The following is a 21426-nucleotide window of genomic DNA, read 5'->3' as shown; positions in this document are numbered from 1 at the left end:
GTCTAAAGCCTGAACATGATCTGGTATTGTCCAGCACCTGAAAGATTTTTCAGCTGCACTGGGACATGTGCACTAGGCCAACCTGGAGAGTGCGGGGGGGGGGAGGGATGGGTGGTTGTGTAGCCCCCACTCTATGTCCCATTCCCCATCGAAAGTCACGACCTCTGGGCTGCAGCCCCTGTTTTCACAGCTGCCCTGCTCAGGCAAGTGCCAGGGCCTCCAGTCCCCTGCAACCCAGCCTGCAGCACCAGGACTCTGGCAGGGGCTTCTCCATTGGGCAGGTATGTGGGTGCCCCAGCCTGTTACCTCCTGCCTCCCCTATGATCAGGGCAGCTGGCACCCCTTTCCCCATGGCAAGGGAGGAGCACTTTACCACTGCACAGGCCAAAAATCGGAGCCCCTTTACACTATACAAGCAGGACAAAGGGTCCAAATCTCAGTTGGAAGTCTGGTCAAATGTAGAGAAAGGCTGATAAAGATGAGAGGGAAAGACAAGAAATCAACTCAGGAAGCAATACAGTATGACCCATTATAGTGTCATAGGAAGGAGTCATCAGGAGTTGTAGTAGGAGTCACCAGATGGTGCTGTTACATGAAGTTTTACAAGTTCTTTTAAGGGTTTGTCTACATTACAATCACACCACATGATTACAATGTAGACATAGCCTGAGGGTATGTCTACACTAGAAGCGCTACAGTGCCATAGCGGCTACACCAATGGTATAGAGACACTACACACTACAGTGCAAAAACTGACTGCATAGTAAAGAGCAGTATCCAACGTTTCTATCACTGTCGTTAATCCACTACCTCAAGAGCGGATAGCTAGGACAATAGAAGTATTCTTCCATTGACTTAGCTGCATGTACAGTGGGGGTTAGGTTGACATAATTGCACAGGTTTGTGAAATTTTTCAAAGCTGTGAGTGACATAGCTCGGTCAACCTAATTTTAGGTGTATATCAGACCTCAACATGCAAACAATTTTGAATAAATACTATATTATTGTTAATTTTATAATTATGTTTATTTTGGGGACCTGTTGCAAGCAGCAGTACTGTTTGGTCTGCCTTAAATTACTCTCACTAGAGTTTTTCAAAATGGCTGCTGATATTTCTGGAAGAGGGTATTATTTATGTGCCATTTGTGTCCACTTCTGTCCAAAGACTCTAATATATATTAGTGTAAATAAACAAGTTACTCTAAGAAAATACCCACACTACACAGCACTGTTTCTCCTCCAATGTGAAACTGAACTGCAAAGCCCTGAGATCTGCCACTGTTTGGCACAGTGACAACAACAGTAAAGAAAAAGATAGAGAGAAAACAGGAAGGGAAAGAAGATAAATGCAAGCGAGATGCTGGTCAATTAATACTTGGTGCATACATTATTTAATTCCCGTAAAATTAAATTATCTGATTAATATTTTTATGATATCTGACCATAGCTAGTCACATGCTATTCAGCAAATTTATTACTAGAATAATAATTCCAGTGGAACTAGTCAAATATAGTCATTGATTTATTTATTTTTGGTTTTTGACCAAGCTTAGTAATACTTTTTTTTTAAATTAATGGAAAGTTTATTGATAATATTATGATTAAATACAGGACAGGATACAAAAAGTGTTTCATACCTTTAAATTTTATCAAGTGCATGGCAGCAGAGGTATTTCACCCTGCCTACTAGGCTTCATTCTCAGGCTAGAAGGAACTACAGAATCCACCTCTAGCCTCAAAACTCTGCTCCGGAATCTAAGCTTCCATTAAAAAAAAAAAAAAAATGTTTTTACCCCTTGTGATTGTGAAGACGACCTTACAAAAGCACAGATCAATGCAGCGATGTCTGCATGATTCTTAAAAAGCCTGCAACAGTAGCTCTAAAAGAAGTATGAACTTCCCCAAACACAAAGGGTGTTAAGTTTGAAACTAATGATGGCAGTTTAAAAGTCAACATTCTTAACTATGTTTTTACTAAATTGATCAGCTGTGACATCTGGATAATGTGTTTTTCCACACAATTCCAAATCACTTCCCCTTCTTAAACATCAGACACCTGAATTGTTCTCTCTCCATCTTCCAAAACCTCCAGTTTCTCCACAACTTGTACAACACAGTTCTGCATTTTCCATATTACATTTTTAGCACATTGAAAAATAAAAACATAGCAGCATAAAGTTAATTTAATGTCAAATTAACGAATATAGAGAATACTGTGTTGACTGTATTATTGCAGAGAGATAATAGGACTTTGCTTATAATTACCATTCTGATTGAAAATGTTTTTCCTATCATTGCTATAACTTAAGGTTACTATAACTGAAAGAGATTAGAGAAAATATTTCTGTTTTTTCCCCTGTATGTTTACTTTGCATATTTAACAGCACTTGATAGAGAAGAATTTTAAAAAATTTAAAATAAAAAAAATGTGGCTGAATACCTATCAGTATTGTCAGGGAACTCCAAGGCAGGTATAGAACCTCTACTTTTTACCACTACTTTTAACTCATATTTTGAATATACTAGATTTTAAATTGAGAATATCCCTTTAAATTAAATCAATGTATACTTCCAACAGCAATTCTGAAAGAGAGAAGACTAACTGGACAAGAGACATTTTGGAGAGATATTTAGAAAGGGCACTAAATTAGAGAGTATTTTGTAATCTTCAATTTCAGTTTTATTCATATTTCATCTATACTAGTCCGAAAATATGTAGCTCTTATTCCCTGGGGTTAACATCATTTAATAAAGACTATTTACTTTCTTCTGTCTGGGGCCCAGGTTTCCTTCACATAGGCTAAAACGTCTGGAGCCATTTAATAATTAACAGACGTTATTTTCTTCAGTGCTGATACTACAGGTGAAAACAAAAATAATTGCAACTCATCTAGCAGTGGTTCTACAAAATAAGTTATTTTTGGTTTAGCTGAGTAACTTTATGACTTCCTGCTGGAAGAGGGCCAAATACTCGTTCAGAAGCAGTCACAGTTTCAGCAAGTCAGAGGAACTACAACTGAGTTAGAGCAGTTTATCATAGTAAAGAGCAGTATCCAATGTTTTGGCAGTGACCAGTTTACTTTATACAAGTATATAATATACTCAAGTCTGCACAAATTGTGAGTCAAATTTTGGCAAGGCTTGGCAAAGTCCTACTAGATGCTTTCTAGTTTACTGTTCCAGCTCACTATTGCTGACTGAGTTAGAAGACTTATTTCAATTCATTCACAACTTTCTAAGTTACTAGAGATCACTTGCCCTTCTTTTGACATTTTAATAAGCTTCCTACTCTAATCCCAGAAACAGATATGAAATTAAGAAATCTCAACAATTTACTGAACATACAAGGGCTGATTTTAGGGTTGCCAATTTTGTAATAGTTAAAAACTGGACACTCCAGCAGAAGTGCTGGAACCTCCCCAACCTCTTTTTGCCCCTTCCCCACCAAGGCCTCAAGCTGTTAGCCCCATCCGCCCCTCCCCCCCGCCGCAGGTAGAAGGCAGCCCTGGCTGAGTAGGGGCTGGTGCGAGTGCCTCCACGTCTCCCCCTCCCACAGTAACTGGACTTTGAGTGTCTGATCAGTAGATCTGACCGGACATTGTCAGGTCCCCTTTTTGACCAGACTTTCCAGTCGAAAACTGGGCACCTGACCACCCTATCCCAACCTCCCTTGCCCACAGTGACTGAACACTGTCAGGTCCCCTCTTTGTCCGGGCACCTGGCCACCCTAGATTCCCTTGCAATGTTTCAGTAGCTCCTGAAAGATTGACAGCTTCCTGCATGTTTTTGATAACAAAAAGTGCAAGCATTCAAATCCATTTGATTTCACTATCCTGTCTATTATTAATTCAAGTAAGAATAAATTACTCTTCTGGAATGCCACACAAATTGCATTTTACTAAACTGCCTTGGAAACTCTCTCCTCTCCGTTTAGCCCGGAACAACTACAGAATGCCTGGAATGTCCAGTCTAGGTGACCCTAGTTTCCCCCAAATGGAACTACAGAGAGATTAAGAGAACTGCAGCATTAACAAGCCCCACAACCTCAAAATATGCAATTATTTAAATTGCCAGCTCCAAAAACAATAATAAAAAACCCAACTTCATCTGTTTCCCTGTGATAAAAAATTGACTTCTCATGAGGCATTCACTCCAGCGGATTCTGCACACATTCTCTATAATTAATACTGTCTACTAACCTTCCTTTAACTAGTAATATCTCCTCCTATAGGAAGAGCAGCACGATTTTTATGAAGGCAACACAAGGGAAACATATCATCATACCAAAACCAACATGACTTACTTCCCTTCAACTTATTTCTGTACTTGGCTAGATTAGAACTTGAGGGGGAAAAGTGATGATATTTTTAAAATAACCTCAGCAACCAAGAAGAGCAGAGACAAAGAGAAAATGTAGTATAGCAACAAAATTGTTTCTAATTTAAGTAGAATGTTTTCCAGATTTTCATTCATTAAGTTCTGTGCCCTCCTCTGCTGCCAAGGATGTCCCTTTGTGTGTATTGCTGCACCACAAGTTGGCAAGATACCAGCAGCCCACCCAGCAGGTGGGAACTGTCTGACATCCATGAACGTACCTCTGAAGGGATTCTGTCTATACTGCTATACTGGGGTTTAAGGGTGCTCATCTACTTTGACAAAAAGCACAGTAAAGGTCTAGAAACTTGTCTACACTACAGAGATTTGGCTGGTATAGTTATACCAACTGACCTTCCTAGTGGAGACTCAGCATACACTGACAGAAGTTCTGCTGGCATAGCTACACCACCTCCCTGACCGACATTAGCTATGCCAACAGAAACACACTGCTATCAGCCTAGTTGCATTTACACCAGCAGTTCTGCCAGGATAGCTATGCCATTTAGGGGGTGCAATTTTTTCACACTCCTAGTCGACACCTGCCAGCAAAACTTCGCAGTGTAGATCAGGCCTAGGATTAGAAAAAGAGCTGATGTATACATGAATCCAGCAATTCCTCACACTGTGCAGAGTGGTGTGCAGTGAGAAAGTGGCTGGAAAGCAGCTCCATTATCACTCAAAAGTCAGAGTTTGGAAAGGATTCCTTTCCCTGCCCCACCCCTTGTTTCAGCTTCCACAGAACTAGCCAGCATGAAGTTTGGCTATTTGGGCTGCACACAAACAGAAAGATTATGTCCTCAGAGAGACAAGAACAGCATTATTGGCTGATTTGTCACCAGCAGCCTGAGACTTAGTGTTATGAGAAAACCTCTTAAGTAGTGTGACCAAGTGGGAATGTTCTTAATGTTTTCTCTGAATACGGTGTGTGTGCACCTCAGTTTCCCCTTTGCATTTCTTAAGCATCTAGGTGGTGGGATAAGGCTGTGTGATTGTTGCAGAGCCCTAGGCAGGTGTGATGCTGGTTGCACAGAGAATGGCTGACACCCTGTCTCCTGGCAACGGATGGCCTGGGCTCCTCCCTTGCAAAGTGCCAACTGAAGGTGTTGGAGAACAAAGATCAGGTGACCTGCTGGCCCGGGAAACAGACAAAGGCCAGAGGAGGGGCTGGAGGGGGCTTCAGTTTGGAGTTGGCCAGGGAAATGGTGGGAGGCCCAGAACTGGGGTCTGGGCTCCCTACCCCACAAGATGGACCTGACTGAGGGGTCCTGTTTTCTGTACCTACAAGCTTGGTTTTGGACTGTGTTCTTGTCATCTAATAAACCTTCTGTTTTACTGCCTGGCTGAGAGTCACAGTGAATCGCAGGAAGTGGGGGCTGCAGGGCCCTGACTCCCACACACTCCGTGACAAGTAGCCATGAGCATGTGTAGCACAATAGTCGGCAGAGCTATTATTTAACCTTTTGTTTCCAGTAGTAACAACTATTTGCTAGGCACTGTCCAGATATTAAGAAGAAGCAGTCCCTGTCTAATGATCTTAGAAATTAAAACATCCTTCATAAAAAGTGTCCTTTAAGACGACTCTTTTATTCCTATATATTCTGCAAGTGCCAGTACACTTCAGTGAAGAAGTGCACTGTAAAGTTCAACCAGTGAGCACAGTAGTGGATAAGTACTGACAATGTTTCCAACACAAGGCAGTGTGCAATTACGGTGACCAGGGGTCCGGTTTTTGACTGGAACAGCCGGTCGAAAAGGGAGCCCAGCGCTGACTGGGCTGTTGACTGTCCAGTTGGCGGCATGGAGTCCCTGCTAGCATCCACGCCATGCGGCTCCCAGGAAGCAGCGGCATGTCCCCTCTCCAGCTCCTATGCCTAGGGGCAGCCAGGTGTCTCCACATGCTGTTCCCCCCCCCCCCATTGGCCAGGAACTGTGGTCAATGGGAGCTACAGGGGTGGCGCCTACGGACGGGGCAGTGTGTAAAGCCACCTGACCGCACCTCCGCATAGGAGCTGGAGAAGGGACATGCTGCTGTTTCCCAGGAGCTGTTTGAAGTAAGCGCTGCCCAGAGCCTGCACCTCTGCCCAGGCCCCAACCCCCAGCCCTGATCCTCCTCCCATCCTCTGAACCTCTCAATCCCAGCCCGGAGCACCCTCCTGCACCTCAAACCCCTCACCCCCACTGCACCCCAACCCCCTACCCCAGCCCTGATCCCCTTCCGGCCCTCTGAACCCCTCAGTTCCAGCCCAGAGCCCCTGCCTGCACCCTAAACCCCTCATCCCTGGCCCCACCCCAGAGCCCGCACTCCCAGCTGGAGCCCTCACCCCTTCCCACATCCCAGCCCCGTGAGCCAGCCTGGTGAAAATGAGCGAGTGACGGTGGGGAGACTGAGCAATGGAGGGAGGGGGCATGGAGCGAGCAGGGGCGGGGCCTCGGAGAAGGGGCAGAGCAGGGGGCAGAGCAAGGTGTTCGGTTTTGTGCAAGTAGGAAGTTGGCAACTCTATAAGTAATAACAAAAATCAGTAAAACAAATTCTCTACCTTCCTCCTCACCAATTCAAGTCAATACAACATCTCTGTTCATTTAATCTAGAATGCTGTACAAAACACAGAGTAACACTGTATTTGGAAAAGGGCAGTTTCTAGAAAATTTCATATGCATCAGATTTGAAAGACAATGTACGGTTAAACGTATACATACGATTCTGGTATGTCCAGATGTCTGTGACCTGGTGGCACCCTAATTCCAGTGACATCTTTGTAAGTTCTGTTTGTAAAATAGTGCCATTGTACCTTTTTTTTGGGTCACTGACATTTAACTGTTTTCTGGGTACATATTTTCTGCCAAGATACCAGATCAACCTCTGTCTTTAGAAGCGCAAACTCCATTGCAATCATTTCTACAATCAACTTCCGATAGAAACAGTTTCACAATGACTATCAGGATATAAGCTTTAGTGGGCAACTTCAGTATGGTTTGAGCTGCCATCTGGCAGACTGTCACATCTCACAGTGACAGATGGATAGCAGTAGAGAGAGTGAAACAGAAGGAATGTCAGACACAGCCTCGAAAGAGTATCTATCACTAGCAAGAATACAAAAGGACACTATCATTAGCAATGTTACCGTTTTTGCTCTCTATTTGTTGTTTATTCTTTCTGTGACAAAGCTCTGTCCTTGTCTCCGTGGGTCCTGCACTTCCTGGCAGATTTTGCTAGCCTCAGAGGCTCCCTGTGACCCTCCACACAGCCCTTCTCTCTCTAGAGCAAAGGGTGACAGCCTACTGAGCCATTTTCATCATAAGCCAGTGAGGGAGGGGAGGAGAAGCTATCCTCCCTTCCACAGTCTCTGTTGTCTCCCAGTCTCAGTGATTAATCAGGGGGGCAAAGGGGCTCTACTCCGGGCTCAAGCCCAGGGACCCTAATAGTATCAGCTATGGTAGCTGACCTTTTAGAAACAGGACGCGTACAATTCCCTTGGCTACCTCCCCACAGCAGCCCCCACTTCCCCAAGCTCCACTTCACCCTTATCTCAGGGCCTCCTTCCTTGTGCCTGATATGGTGTGCACTGCTCAGTCTCTCCACCAGCATAACTTCCTCCCACAGCTCCTGACATGCACACCCACCTGACTAACAGGGAGGTCTTTAACTAGTTTCAACCAGCCCCTGATTGGCTTCAGGTGTCCCAATCAACCTAGCTGTCTCCACTGCTTTCTGGAAGGATCTTAATTGGCTCCAGGTGTCTTGATTAACCTGGAACAACTGCCATTTGGTTACCATGGTAACAGCGATTTGTTTAGCCTGGGGCTAACATACCCATTTCTTACTACTTTCCTATAGCCACCTGGCCTTTCCCCCATCACATTTCTTAACGATAAAGCTAGGCAAGGAGGCAGAATTTTGTTTAGATAAAATGTCACAGACTTTACAATATTTTGATTCAGATTAGCAAAAACCAATTTCATCTAAATATCAAACATATCTACACTGTACCCCTTTTTAGTGGGCACACTTAGACAACTAACCTAACTAACTGAGCAATTTTATTTTAAATGGTTATCTGAATTTTAGTGTTCCAAATTTCAACCAAATTTGAATATACTATCCAAAATTCACCTCAGCTCTACATAGCACCTCTAATATGTACTTGGGAACATTGCGCAAAGTGGCAATTTAACAACAACGGTTCAGAGTACCTTACTATGCCACTCCTTTGTTGACTAAATTGAAACATTGCTCATAGTACCTTAAAACCATTTACAGATAAGAGCATGAACAGGTGTCAGCTAGCTTTACAAAAAACACCCAACACTAAAATGTTGAGGATATTGTGCAACTTCCTTTGTTAAATATTTACTATTTTGCTGATCTTGAAATTGAAACTGCAGACACCTTGATACATGCAAGGGAACATTTTCCAGTTTCTCTGTAACTTATATAAATCTTCTACTACAATGTTATTTTGTAACTTCTTATTACAATACTACACACTGAATGATAACATATTATGCTTAAGCCTGCTCCAACAAAATTTTACGAAGGGAACTTCCCCCCCCCCCCATCTTTCTTCATTTATGGTAGCACATCACTGTAAAAGATGGTTTGGCTGTTACAAGATACAGCAGTTCACTATACTACTAGGTCCTGATTCAGCCTGGTACTCAAGTATTTGCCTAATTTTAATCATGCAAGTAGTCTCACTGAAGTCAACATGATTGGTGCCCTTCTCCACGTGGGCACCAATGATACTGCCAAGAATGACCTTGAGCGGATCACTGCGGACTATGTGGCTCTAGGAAGAAGGATAAAGGAGTTGGAGGCGCAAGTGGTGTTCTCGTCCATCCTCCCCATGGAAGGAAAAGGCCTAGGTAGGGAGTGTCGAATCGTGGAAGTCAACGAATGGCTACGCAGGTGGTGTCAGAGAGAAGGCTTTGGTTTCTTTGACCATGGGATGGTGTTCCATGAAGGAGGAGTGCTGGGCAGAGACGGGCTCCATCTTACGAAGAGAGGGAAGAGCATCTTTGCCAGCAGGCTGGCTAACCTAGTGAGGAGGGCTTTAAACTAGGTTCACCGGGGGAAGGAGACCAAAGCCCTGAGGTAAGTGGGAAAGCGGGATACCGGGAGGAAGCACAGGCAGGAATGTCTGTGAGGGGAGGGCTCCTGCCTCATACTGGGAATGAGGGGCGATCAACAGGTTATCTCAAGTGCTTATATACAAATGCACAAAGCCTTGGAAACAAGCAGGGAGAACTGGAGGTCCTGGTGATGTCAAGGAACTATGACGTGATCGGAATAACAGAGACTTGGTGGGATAACTCACATGACTGGAGTACTGTCATGGATGGTTATAAACTGTTCAGGAAGGACAGGCAGGGCAGAAAAGGTGGGGGAGTAGCACTGTATGTAAGGGAGCAGTATGACTGCTCAGAGCTCCGGTACGAAACTGCAGAAAAACCTGAGTGTCTCTGGATTAAGTTTAGAAGTGTGTGCAACAAGAGTGATGTAGTGGTGGGAGTCTGCTATAGACCACCGGACCAGGGGGATGAGGTGGATGAGGCTTTCTTCCGGCAGCTCACGGAAGCTACTAGATCGCATGCCCTGATTCTCATGGGTGACTTTAATTTTCCTGATATCTGCTGGGAGAGCAATACAGCGGTGCATAGACAATCCAGGAAGTTTTTGGAAAGCGTAGGGGACAATTTCCTGGCGCAAGTGCTAGAGGAGCCAACTAGGGGGGGCGCTTTTCTTGACCTGCTGCTCACAAACCGGGTAGAATTAGTGGGGGAAGCAAAAGTGGATGGGAATCTGGGAGGCAGTGACCATGAGTTGGTTGAGTTCAGGATCCTGACGCAGGGAAGAAAGGTAAGCAGCAGGATACGGACCCTGGACTTCAGGAAAGCAGACTTCGACTCCCTCAGGGAACGGATGGCCAGGATCCCCTGGGGGACTAACTTGAAGGGGAAAGGAGTCCAGGAGAGCTGGCTGTATTTCAAGGAATCCCTGTTGAGGTTACAGGGACAAACAATCCTGATGAGTCGAAAGAATAGTAAATATGGCAGGCGACCAGCTTGGCTTAATGGTGAAATCCTAGCGGAACATAAAAAAGAAGCTTACAGGAAGTGGAAGGTTGGACATATGACCAAGGAAGAGTATAAAAATATTGCTCGGGCATGTAGGAATGTTATCAGGAGGGCCAAATCGCACCTGGAGCTGCAGCTAGCCAGAGATGTCAAGAGTAACAAGAAGGGTTTCTTCAGGTATGTTGGCAACAAGAAGAAAGCCAAGGAATGTGTGGGCCCCTTACTGAATGAGGGAGGCAACCTAGTGACAGAGGATGTGGAAAAAGCTAATGTACTCAATGCTTTTTTTGCCTCTGTTTTCACTAACAAGGTCAGCTCCCAGACTGCTGCGCTGGGCATCACAAAATGCGGAAGAGATGGCCAGCCCTCTGTGGAGATAGAGGCGGTTAGGGACTATTTAGAAAAGCTGGACGTGCACAAGTCCATGGGGCCGGACGAGTTGCATCCGAGAGTGCTGAAGGAATTGGCAGCTGTGATTGCAGAGCCACTGGCCATTATCTTTGAAAACTCGTGGCGAACCGGGGAAGTCCCGGATGACTGGAAAAAGGCTAATGTAGTGCCAATCTTTAAAAAAGGGAAGAAGGAAGATCCTGGGAACTACAGGCCAGTCAGCCTCACCTCAGTCCCTGGAAAAATCATGGAGCAGGTCCTCAAAGAATCAATCCTGAAGCACTTGCATGAGAGGAAAGTGATCAGGAACAGCCAGCATGGATTCACCAAGGGAAGGTCATGCCTGACTAATCTAATTGCCTTTTATGATGAGATTACTGGTTCTGTGGATGAAGGGAAAGCAGTGGATGTATTGTTTCTTGACTTTAGCAAAGCTTTTGACACGGTCTCCCATAGAATTCTTGTCAGCAAGTTAAAGAAGTATGGGCTGGATGAATGCACTATAAGGTGGGTAGAAAGCTGGCTAGATTGTCGGGCTCAACGGGTAGTGATCAATGGCTCCATGTCTAGTTGGCAGCCGGTATCAAGTGGAGTGCCCCAAGGGTCGGTCCTGGGGCCGGTTTTATTCAATATCTTCATAAATGATCTGGAGGATGGTGTGGATTGCACTCTCAGCAAATTTGCCGATGATACTAAACTGGGAGGAGTGGTAGATACGCTGGAGGGGAGGGATAGGATACAGAAGGACCTAGACCAATTGGAAGATTGGGCCAAAAGGAATCTGATGAGGTTCAATAAGGATAAGTGCAGGGTCCTGCACTTAGGACGGAAGAACCCAATGCACAGCTACAGACTAGGGACCGAATGGCTAGGCAGCAGTTCTGCGGAAAAGGACCTAGGGGTGACAGTGGACGAGAAGCTGGATATGAGTCAGCAGTGTGCCCTTGTTGCCAAGAAGGCCAATGGCATTTTGAGATGTATAAGTAGGGGCATAGCGAGCAGATCGAGGGACGTGATCGTTCCCCTCTATTGGACATTGGTGAGGCCTCATCTGGAGTACTGTGTCCAGTTTTGGGCCCCACACTTCAAGAAGGATGTGGATAAATTGGAGAGAGTCCAGCGAAGGGCAACAAAAATGATTAGGGGACTGGAACACATGAGTTATGAGGAGAGGCTGAGGGAGCTGGGATTGTTTAGCTGCAGAAGAGAAGAATGAGGGGGGATTTGATAGCTGCTTTCAACTACCTGAAAGGGGGTTCCAAAGAGGATGGCTCTAGACTGTTCTCAATGGTAGCAGATGACAGAACGAGGAGTAATGGTCTCAAGTTGCAGTGGGGGAGGTTTAGATTGGATATTAGGAAAAACTTTTTCACTAAGAGGGTGGTGAAACACTGGAATGCGTTACCTAGGGAGGTGGTAGAATCTCCTTCCTTAGAGGTTTTTAAGGTCAGGCTTGACAAAGCCCTGGCTGGGATGATTTAACTGGGAATTGGTCCTGCTTTGAGCAGGGGGTTGGACTAGATGACCTTCTGGGGTCCCTTCCAACCCTGATATTCTATGATTCTATGATAGGGTGACCAGACAGCAAGTGTGAAAAATTGAGATGGGGGTGGGGGGGGGGGGTAATAGGAGCCTATATAAAAGGAAAAGACCCAAAAATAGGGACTGTCCCTATAAAATCGGGACATCTGGTCACCCTACAACAGGACCACTCAGGAGCTTAAAGTTGGGCATGTACGTTACTGAATAACAGTCTTAATAGATTCTGCAATTAAAGTCTGACATCTGTCCCAGCATACTTCTTGAATCAGAAGCACACATAAGTCACCCAAAAGTTCCTTGTTTGTGATTGCCTGTATGTATCCATGAGCACTACCTCAGTCTTGTTTGGGTTGAGTTTTTGTTTACTCTCTCTCATTCAAATTAAAACACTGGACTAACCAGACAGTCCATAATGGGTTAGCCAAAAAAGAGAGTCATGGGGCCAGATGCTCCACTAGTGAAAATTGTCCAGTCTCCATTTCCAGAGTTTTGTGTCATCAAGATAGTGAACATCCCAACATAAATGGCTGTATTACATCCCTTGCTGGTGTCACATACATAGTGGATAGTAGGAGGGTTCAGTGGAACCCTGTCATAGCCCCATCCCCAAAGATGAAATCCCTTGGGGAAAATGAGCAAGTGCATTTAACCACCTTCCGAGTCCCAACTTCCAGGAGTGGCTGTGCAGCCCTTCTCACACCATCAGGAAATACAACCTCCATGGGCAATTGGTGGTTATCAAGGACAATTCTTTATTGTCTATGGTCAGTTGGAAAACATCAGTCACATAACCAGGGAGGAGGGGTGGTTTATTTAATACAGGACATTTCTTTCTTAAGGAATAAAGAGTGCTGAACTGGGAAAGATGAGTAAAAAGACAAAATGAGGCAGAGAAGTGGCAAGAGAATCCCACTACGGTGGTTGCCCATTGATTTGAATAGGACAAAATAATATAGGACATTAATCTATATAGCTATGCGGGTGCCATTGTGTTATGCCCCGAGTGTTCCATTATAGCACTCAAAGTTCATCTGTTTAAATATTATCTTATTTCTTTGCCTAAGTAGTTCCCCTTTTAAGGGTTACTTTTTACCCAGAATCTGCATTCTTATTAAAAGAGTATAGCTCTTCAGGGGAAAATGAAAACAAACCCAGTTTCTGAATAATATTTTCGATTGCTGGGAAGACTAAGTCCTCTATCCAGGATAACAATTGCTCACTCTAATAATACTTAAATAATTTTAAAACTTATCGACAGAACTCCTGGCCTGATCTTTCAGAGAGACTGAGCATACACAGCTTCCACTGGCTTAACTGGGTGTTGTGAAAATTCATCATCACCTCATAAAATAAGAGTGGGTAGAATGCTACATCAAATAGCTTTAAAGTGATGTGCATATACAGAAAATATAGACAGACTGACATTCATCCAGTGTAGCATGATGTTATTTGTTCACATTAATTTTCACTTCATTCCTTTTCTCCAGTGTCATGAATAAGTGTGCTACACAAAGAGGCATGTTCAAACAATTATATAATACAGCCAAGTGCCACTCCTTACCTTTAAGGCTTGTAAACAAAGATCCTTCTCTGTTATGCTTTTTGTAGAAATGAAAACTTAAGATTGAGTAGCTTCTCCAGTGTCCTTGACTCATTTGAATGGGAATCCCACAGCTATTTTTATTTAACACTAAAACAAGTTTATCTTGCTCATTATTTCTCTCACTTTACCAGGCCTGAAATCCTAAAACAAGTAGGCAACATGGGGCTAGTGATCACTTTGTGAAGAAACTTTAAAACTGCTGGTGAAAATGTCCTAAAACAACCGGACGGCATGTGTTGGTATGCAACTGCATGAACCATTCTGATCAGAATCCAGCTTGTGTCCTGCCTGCATTTTGAGTTGGTAACCATGGAAATGGGAACGGACCTGTTCAAAGCCTAACAAAGGAAACCTTTAAATGAAAATGACAACACTGGATTATGAATGTTCAAAACTTCTACCAGCTCTCATAGCTTGGTTTACTCTTTTAAAAATATATAAGCCCCCTTCTATCTTCACTATTCCAAAAAGTTCAGTATTTAATACCCATTTGTTTGCACATTCATCACATGCATGAGCAGGTTTACATCGTAGCTCTCACAAACACCTATTCATGTGAAAAAAATATTTTCTTTCATTTAAAACAACTGACAATGAAAAAAATATAATGGATATTGAGTAGCAGCCAACAAACACAGGAAGACTATAAGGAATATCTGACTATTTAGTGTACTGCTTTTATTAAATACCAAAACTTCTCAATACTTAAAAAGCAAATTATTGTTTGAAAACTGTACCACAACCAGATACTTCAAGAGTAAGTCAATGCATCCTATATTTAGTGTCCAAGTTATGTAGAAATAAATATTGTTAATTGGTTTAGAACTATGAATAATTCATTGTGTACTTTATAAAAATGTTTACTTTATATTTTACAAATATTATAAATATCATTTGTAAAATACAGGCCTTCTGTAGCTCATTATGAAATAAGCCCTACTTAATTGTAGAATATTGTAAAAATAAAAACTATTTGTAATATTGCTTTTACAAACAGACAAAATCTTTTAAGAATCAGAGACAGGTAAAATCAGTAGCAACTTTGGTTTCACAAAGGTTCAGATCAGACTCCCATTTTAATAATCCAACACTCAACATTTGGAATGGGAGGCATTTACACGAACAGTTCTACCTTTGGCCCATTCTAATTAACATTACACACACAAAACTATTCTAAAAAAAATCCTATTAGGTTTGCAAAGTCACATATTCCAAAATTAAGAAATGCCTGAATTAAAGTTGTCTGTGCAACCTTAGTTCAGCCACTTTGTGCATATGCATTATGATACAGCCTTTAATTACACAATCACATTTTCCCACAGGACCCCATTCCATGCCTCATTCCATGCACAGAACAGTCAGTGTCAGTGGCGGATTAGCCACTGGGCCAACAGGGCCTGTGCCCAGGAGTCGCAGCCAACTGGCAGGACCCAGAAAAAATGGGTGCCCCCAAGCTCCAACCTCCTTCACGTTCCTCCTGGGGAGTGGGATCTGAGCGCGGGGGTTTGCCCTGCTCCTGCTCCCCGACCCTGCTCCCTGGTAGGAGTGCCAGGTGGGGGGGTGGGGCAGGGGAAGCCCCGGCACCCTAACCCCATTTCCCCAGTAGGAGCAGTGGGGGAAGGAAGGGTAGCGGGGGACTGCAGACCAAAGGGAGGGTGGAAAGAGGCCCTCACTTCCTCTGGCCCAGGGCCTCACAAAAGTGTAATCTGCCTCTGGAAAGTGTTCACTAAATATTTTTGTTTCTCTCCATTATTCAGTGTGTAGCCCTGTGCCTTGTTTACTGCACAATATTCAAACCAGACTCTGAAAACAAAAAATACATTAATTTCTTCATGAGTTAAACTATGACGCTCAGCACAATAGTACTGGGTGATTCACAAATACTAAAATTTATTTTCACAACATCCTTATGAGGTGAGGGGCTTTTATTATCCCCATTCTACAGATGGGGAACTAAAGGTCAAAATAAAGGTCAAAAGTATCCACCAATTTTCGTTGCCCAATTTGAGATGTATGGAACCTGATTTTTCAGAGAATGTAGTATTATATAGCACTTTATATATTCACAGTATAGCTCCCATTGAGGTCAGATGCTGCTGTGATTGCTCAGCACTTCTGCAAATTAGACTACATAGTTTCAAGTTAGGCACCCATAAAATGAAGAACACTGGCCAACCATGAAAAGTTTTGTTTAATTGACTTGCCCTGTATCATATAGGCACTCAGATAAGGGGAAGGGCCTTTTAGCTATGGGCAGGCTTAGGCAACCAAAATAGGTACACACCTTCCAACTTTTGCAACAAATGAGGCAGGGGTCCTGACAACAGTTTATTTTGCTACAAAATCCCCCTACAAGGGGATGGGACACTTTGCCAGTGGGTTTCACAGATATTTGCTGACACCAGAAGAACGGTGAGACCCAGAAAGCTTGGATTCCATTCCAGGCTCTGGAGAGTCATGTGCTCTAGTGAGCAGACTCTTCTGACTTCTCTCTTCCAACCAGGCCTTCTCCCAGTCTGGTCTCTTCACCACCTTTGGCCCCTCATCCTGGTGCCATTTTTCTCACCTACTTTTCAGGCATCTCATCCTAGTCCCAGTCTCACTGGCCAGCCAGTCCTACTCTCATTCCTGTCCCACTCTCCCCCACCACCACTTCCAGTCCCAAGTTCCTTCCTTAGCCATTCCCAATTCCCTCCCAATCCTGCAATTCCTTGTAACCAGTCTCCTTGCCCAGTCAATCCCAGTTTCCACCTGTTGGATAGATCCTCATCTGATCTGTCTCTCCCTCACTGGCCTCAAGTCATCTACTCCTCTTAACCCCCTTCTGGTCCATCTCATATCCATTCAAATGAGGCAGCTTCCTCCTCCATGCTGCCTGGGCACAGCTGGCGGCGGCAGGGTGGAGAGAATCATTGAGGAGGGGGAGATTGGGCACCTGAACTGAGAGCAGGGGAACTAACTTGCCACAAGCACAGCTACTGTGACCCAGGGAAAGCTCCCTGCAGTTGCAGCAGCTGTATATCCTGCTGGGCCCTGGGCTGGCATATGGTCAGTGATGACACAATCTTCAGGAAATTTGGCTGCTAAAATCTAAGTCTCTCTCCTGAGTATGAGTGAATGATGACTTTTCAGAGGTTTCTAACCTGGCCACATTTGGGCAGATATTGACAGGTACAGCAAAAAGCCAAGCACTCACACAAAGGCCACTCCTTGCCAAATTTCAAGTCCCTGCTTCCAAGTATTGGGCACACTATACTTTTTCCAAAGAAAAGGTCTCCAGAATATTTTTAACATTGGCAAAAGAACATATTTTACTAGCCTTATTCTCAGAAACAGCTGAACTATTTAGCCTGAACTTTTCCAAGAACTTTAGCCTAAGGCAGACCCAGCATGGAAAATTTCAGCCCAAACAGTTAAAGTTTGGCAAAGTTATAGGTAACCAAAAACAGACTCTTATAATCGAAAGTGTCAGGCAACCTTAATAATATGCAATACTACCAGTTCTGCCTATAAAAAATTATTCATTTCTAATAAGCTAAAAAACAATCTGCTACTGTCAACCAAATATGATTATTTTGGTAAAATATAATGAAGGTGGTAGGTTGGCATATAAGAATATAATATCAAAAGGGATGGCTTTACATAAGTATTATTTATGTCTGCAGCACCCAAATGTGCTAAGCAGTTTCCAAACATAAAAGAAGGCACAATCTACAACCCACAATAAGCACAACCTTTATATTACTGCTTAGCTTGCAACAAAGCAAGCAAGAGCCCCTGTGTTCTAGAAGAGATGGCACTGATAATGTGGATATTAAAAATATATACATAATCAAGCCCAAACCAAACACACTGCACATTCACTGGGAGTGTTTTCCAGCCTATTTATGGTATGATCCAGTGGAGACATCTGATTGAACACAACAGGGATTGTAATGATTCCTCCATTCTTCCCTCTAAATAAATAAGCCCACCCTACTGCAGGGTCTTCCCCCCTCCCATTTACTCCCAAACATACAGCCCTTCAGTAACCTGCCCCCCAATCCGCTAGACCCAATTCCAGAAGCATTTATATAAAGGCTTAGGACTGCTCATAAAAGTAAAGTTATTGATTTCAATGGGACTATTCAAATATGAGAAGTTAATATTTGCAGAAACAGGGGCTTAACTGCCCTTCTCTTCTGTCAGCTGTGTAGGGGAGGAAGAGCTGTGTAATCTCTTTAACCAACAAAAGTTGGTCTACTAAAAAATATTACCTCATCCACCTTGTCTCTCAACTATACCAGTGTAAACTGAGAGTAACTCCCTTAAAGACAATGAAATTATTCTGGATTCACATCAGTTTTACTGAGAGAAGAATATGCGTCTTTGGTCTTACATCACTTAAGCCAAGGGAGAATGCTGTCTCAGTCAGTGGGAGTTCTGCTACTGAGTTCAATAGCACCAGGAAGAGACCCTTAGAAAGCATTAGTTCAGCAGTTACACGAGTTTTTAGTTCTCAGAATAAATTTCAAACTGAAATTACAGCAGATATGAACCATAAGAATTAATACTTTGCTTAGGCAATATGAATTAGTTAATATACATATAGATGCACCCTCTTACATACAGGGGAAACCTGCTCGCATAATTAGTTGCTATCCACCCCCTTAAACACCATTCTTCAGAATATCCCTAGTCCCAGATCTTTTACACTGTGAATTAGTGGACATATTTATCCCCCTGGTATGCAGTCACTGTGACCAGGAGGATAAAGGATGGATTAGACAAAAATGCAGAGTGGGCGTTTCACACTTTGATGCTTTAAGAAGTTCTCTCATTATAATATTACAGGGTTGGTTGTATACCGTAAATCTCACCACAGGTTAACATTTTTGTTTCTGATTTCATACCCTCCAGCCACACATTCCACCATGTTTCCCATAGTTACTGAAAGAACAAGCTGGAACACCTCACAGGTAAAAACTCAGTTTCTGTGGCTCTTCTTTAATAGACTTGCCAATTTAAGATACATGAAAGCATACAGTAATATTTAAACTTAAAGTGTTTGGGAGGAATTTTATGAGACGTGAATGTCATGGCTTACAGTTCCCATGAAAATATACATAATGGTCACTCAGTCATCCAAGAATAGAAGAAGGGTGTTAAAATTTCCTATGGACAGACCCCAGAGGGTGGAGGCAAAGTTAGAGGGATTTAAAGATTTTAAGAACAGAATCCATAATAAAGAACATCATGCTCCCATTTAAAATGTGTAAATTTATGCAGAAAATTAGTCATGACCTCCTGTAGTGCAAATTAAATTGGATGCTAGTCAGCTTGTCCAGGATTTCATCTGATAGCTTGAAAAATATAGATTCGTGTCACTTGCGAAAGGCAAGAATAACATGGATATATTTTACCAGTAGTTTATAAATGAGTTTTCAGTCACTTGGGATAGTATATAAAGAAAATGCTGAAGGAATGGACAGTTCCTGCTTCTTAAATATTTACCATTCCAGCCTTGATTAGGAGTCTCCTTGTGTTGTCCCTTCTCTAAAAAGAGTCACCACAACATTTTATTCTCAGAGGGCAGCCAAATGAAAGAGATTAAGAGGGAACTCGGAGTACATTAGAGCTTCTTTGGGGGGGCAGGGAGCCTTGAAGTGGGAAGATTCCATAATTTCAGTGGTGGAATAAAGCTGCTGCTGCTGCAGAGGGTCAGTATTTCAGCACCTTTCCTGGTTCTACTCACCCAGTGGCTAGTTTTGTGCAGCAGGTGGAAGTTAGTCTAAAATCCCTTCCCACCCCTCACCCTTCTCTGCAGCTTCTGTGCCTGGACTGAGTAGAGTCTGGCACAGCAGCAGGCTGCATGGCCACTTGGGGTTTCTGGAAAGTTCATCTAGAGGAAGCAATTATGTCCCATGCCAGGCTACCCCCTTTGGAGGTGGTCGCGGGGCTCCAGGCGCCGCAAGGTGCAATGTCCATTCTCAACAGCAGGCAATGATCTTTATGAGGTTAACAGAGACCCCCCCCAAGTTCTCCAGCAAACCCGCAGGGAAACCTACCTTGGCTGAGGAGGAGCAGAGAGAGCCACACGCCGCCGGGCTCCATGATTCCTGCACAGCGAGGTCCTGCCGGGGAGCTGCGCTCAGGGAAGGGCCAAGGACTCAGACCCGGGGCAGTGCCGGCTCCAAGCGCTGCACCGTGACAGCTGCTCCACAGCGGCTGGAGGAAGAGAGAAAGGTTGAGCGGCTGCTGGGAGCGGATCTGGGTCACATTGCGCAGCTGCTCCGCCCCCGCCCAACCCCGCCTGTTCTCCTAGCTCCGGGGCTGCGAACCGGGAGTCTAGTAATGCTCAGCCTGAGAGGCAGCACCTGCGGCCCGTCACTAGCCAGGCCCGGGGCAAACACCCGCCATCGGGAAGTGGGCACCATCCCCTGCCCAGTACAGTCCGCCCCTCACCAACCTGCCCTTCCAACGCCCCGACCCACTAACCTGTCCCCCCAAAACACACCAATCTGCTCCTCCAGACACACCCCCTGTAACCTGTCCCCTCACCAGACACCTCGACCCACTAACCTGCCCACCACTGCACACTAACCAGCCCTCCAAACACCCCACCCCACTAACCTGTCCCACCCCACACACAAACCTGGCCCTCCAAACACCCCACCCCACTAACCTGCCCCCACCCTCCAAACACCCTCACACACTAACTGCCCTTCCAGATTCCCCACCTCTCTAACCTGTCCTTCCAAGCACACCCCACCCCACTAGCCTGTCCCCCAGCCACACACTAACCAGCCCTCCAAACACCCCACCCCACTAACCTGTCCCACCCCACACACAAACCTGGCCCTCCAAACACCCAACTCCACTAACCTGTCCCCCAACCACACACTTACCTACCTCTCCAAACACTCTCACACACTAACCGGCCCTTCCAGATACTCCACCTCTCTAACCTGTCGTTCCAAGCACACCCCACCCCACTAACCTGTCCCCAACCACACACCAACCTGCCCCTCAAACTCGCCCTTCCAAATACCCCACCCCTCTAATCTGTCCCTGCAAATCCACTAACCTGTCCCCCTCACCACTAACCTGTCCCACTAACCTGTCCCCCTCATCACACACTAATCTGCCCCTCTAAACACACCTACCCCACCCCTCTAATCTGTCCCTGCAAGTCCCACTAACCTGTCCCCCTCACCACTAACCTGTCCCCCTCATCACACACTAATCTGCCCCTCTAAACACACCCACCCCACCCCTCTAATCTGTCCATCCAAGTCTCACTAATCTGTCCCCCTCACCAAATACCCCACCCCTCTAATCTGTCCCTCCAAGTCCCACTAATCTGTCTCCCTCACCACTAACCTGCCCCTCTAAACACACCCAAACCCACTAACCTGCCCCCCACCACACACTAACCTGCCCTTCCAAATACCCTACCC

The 21426-nt window shown here is 44.5% G+C and overlaps 1 protein-coding gene across 1 annotated transcript in view; it reads right to left on the bottom strand.

The window, feature by feature from the left end:
• ITGA2 (integrin subunit alpha 2) overlaps positions 1-20189 on the bottom strand; it is an 88655-nt gene extending 68466 nt beyond the window's left edge. Inside the window, exon 1 of the mRNA XM_084628845.1 lies at positions 20035-20189. Within this exon, the coding sequence (XP_084484971.1) occupies positions 20035-20080 (46 nt within the window). The 5' untranslated portion in view covers positions 20081-20189. The remainder of the gene's footprint in view (positions 1-20034) is intronic.
• Between the last annotated feature and the right edge of the window lie 1237 nt (positions 20190-21426).

This window comes from Lepidochelys olivacea (genome assembly GCF_965140295.1).
Source record: "Lepidochelys olivacea isolate rLepOli2 genome assembly, chromosome: 5".
Taxonomy (NCBI): domain Eukaryota; kingdom Metazoa; phylum Chordata; order Testudines; family Cheloniidae; genus Lepidochelys; species Lepidochelys olivacea.
The sequence above is the reverse complement of the archived record's forward strand: the minus strand, read 5'-3'. Positions and strand labels throughout refer to the sequence as shown.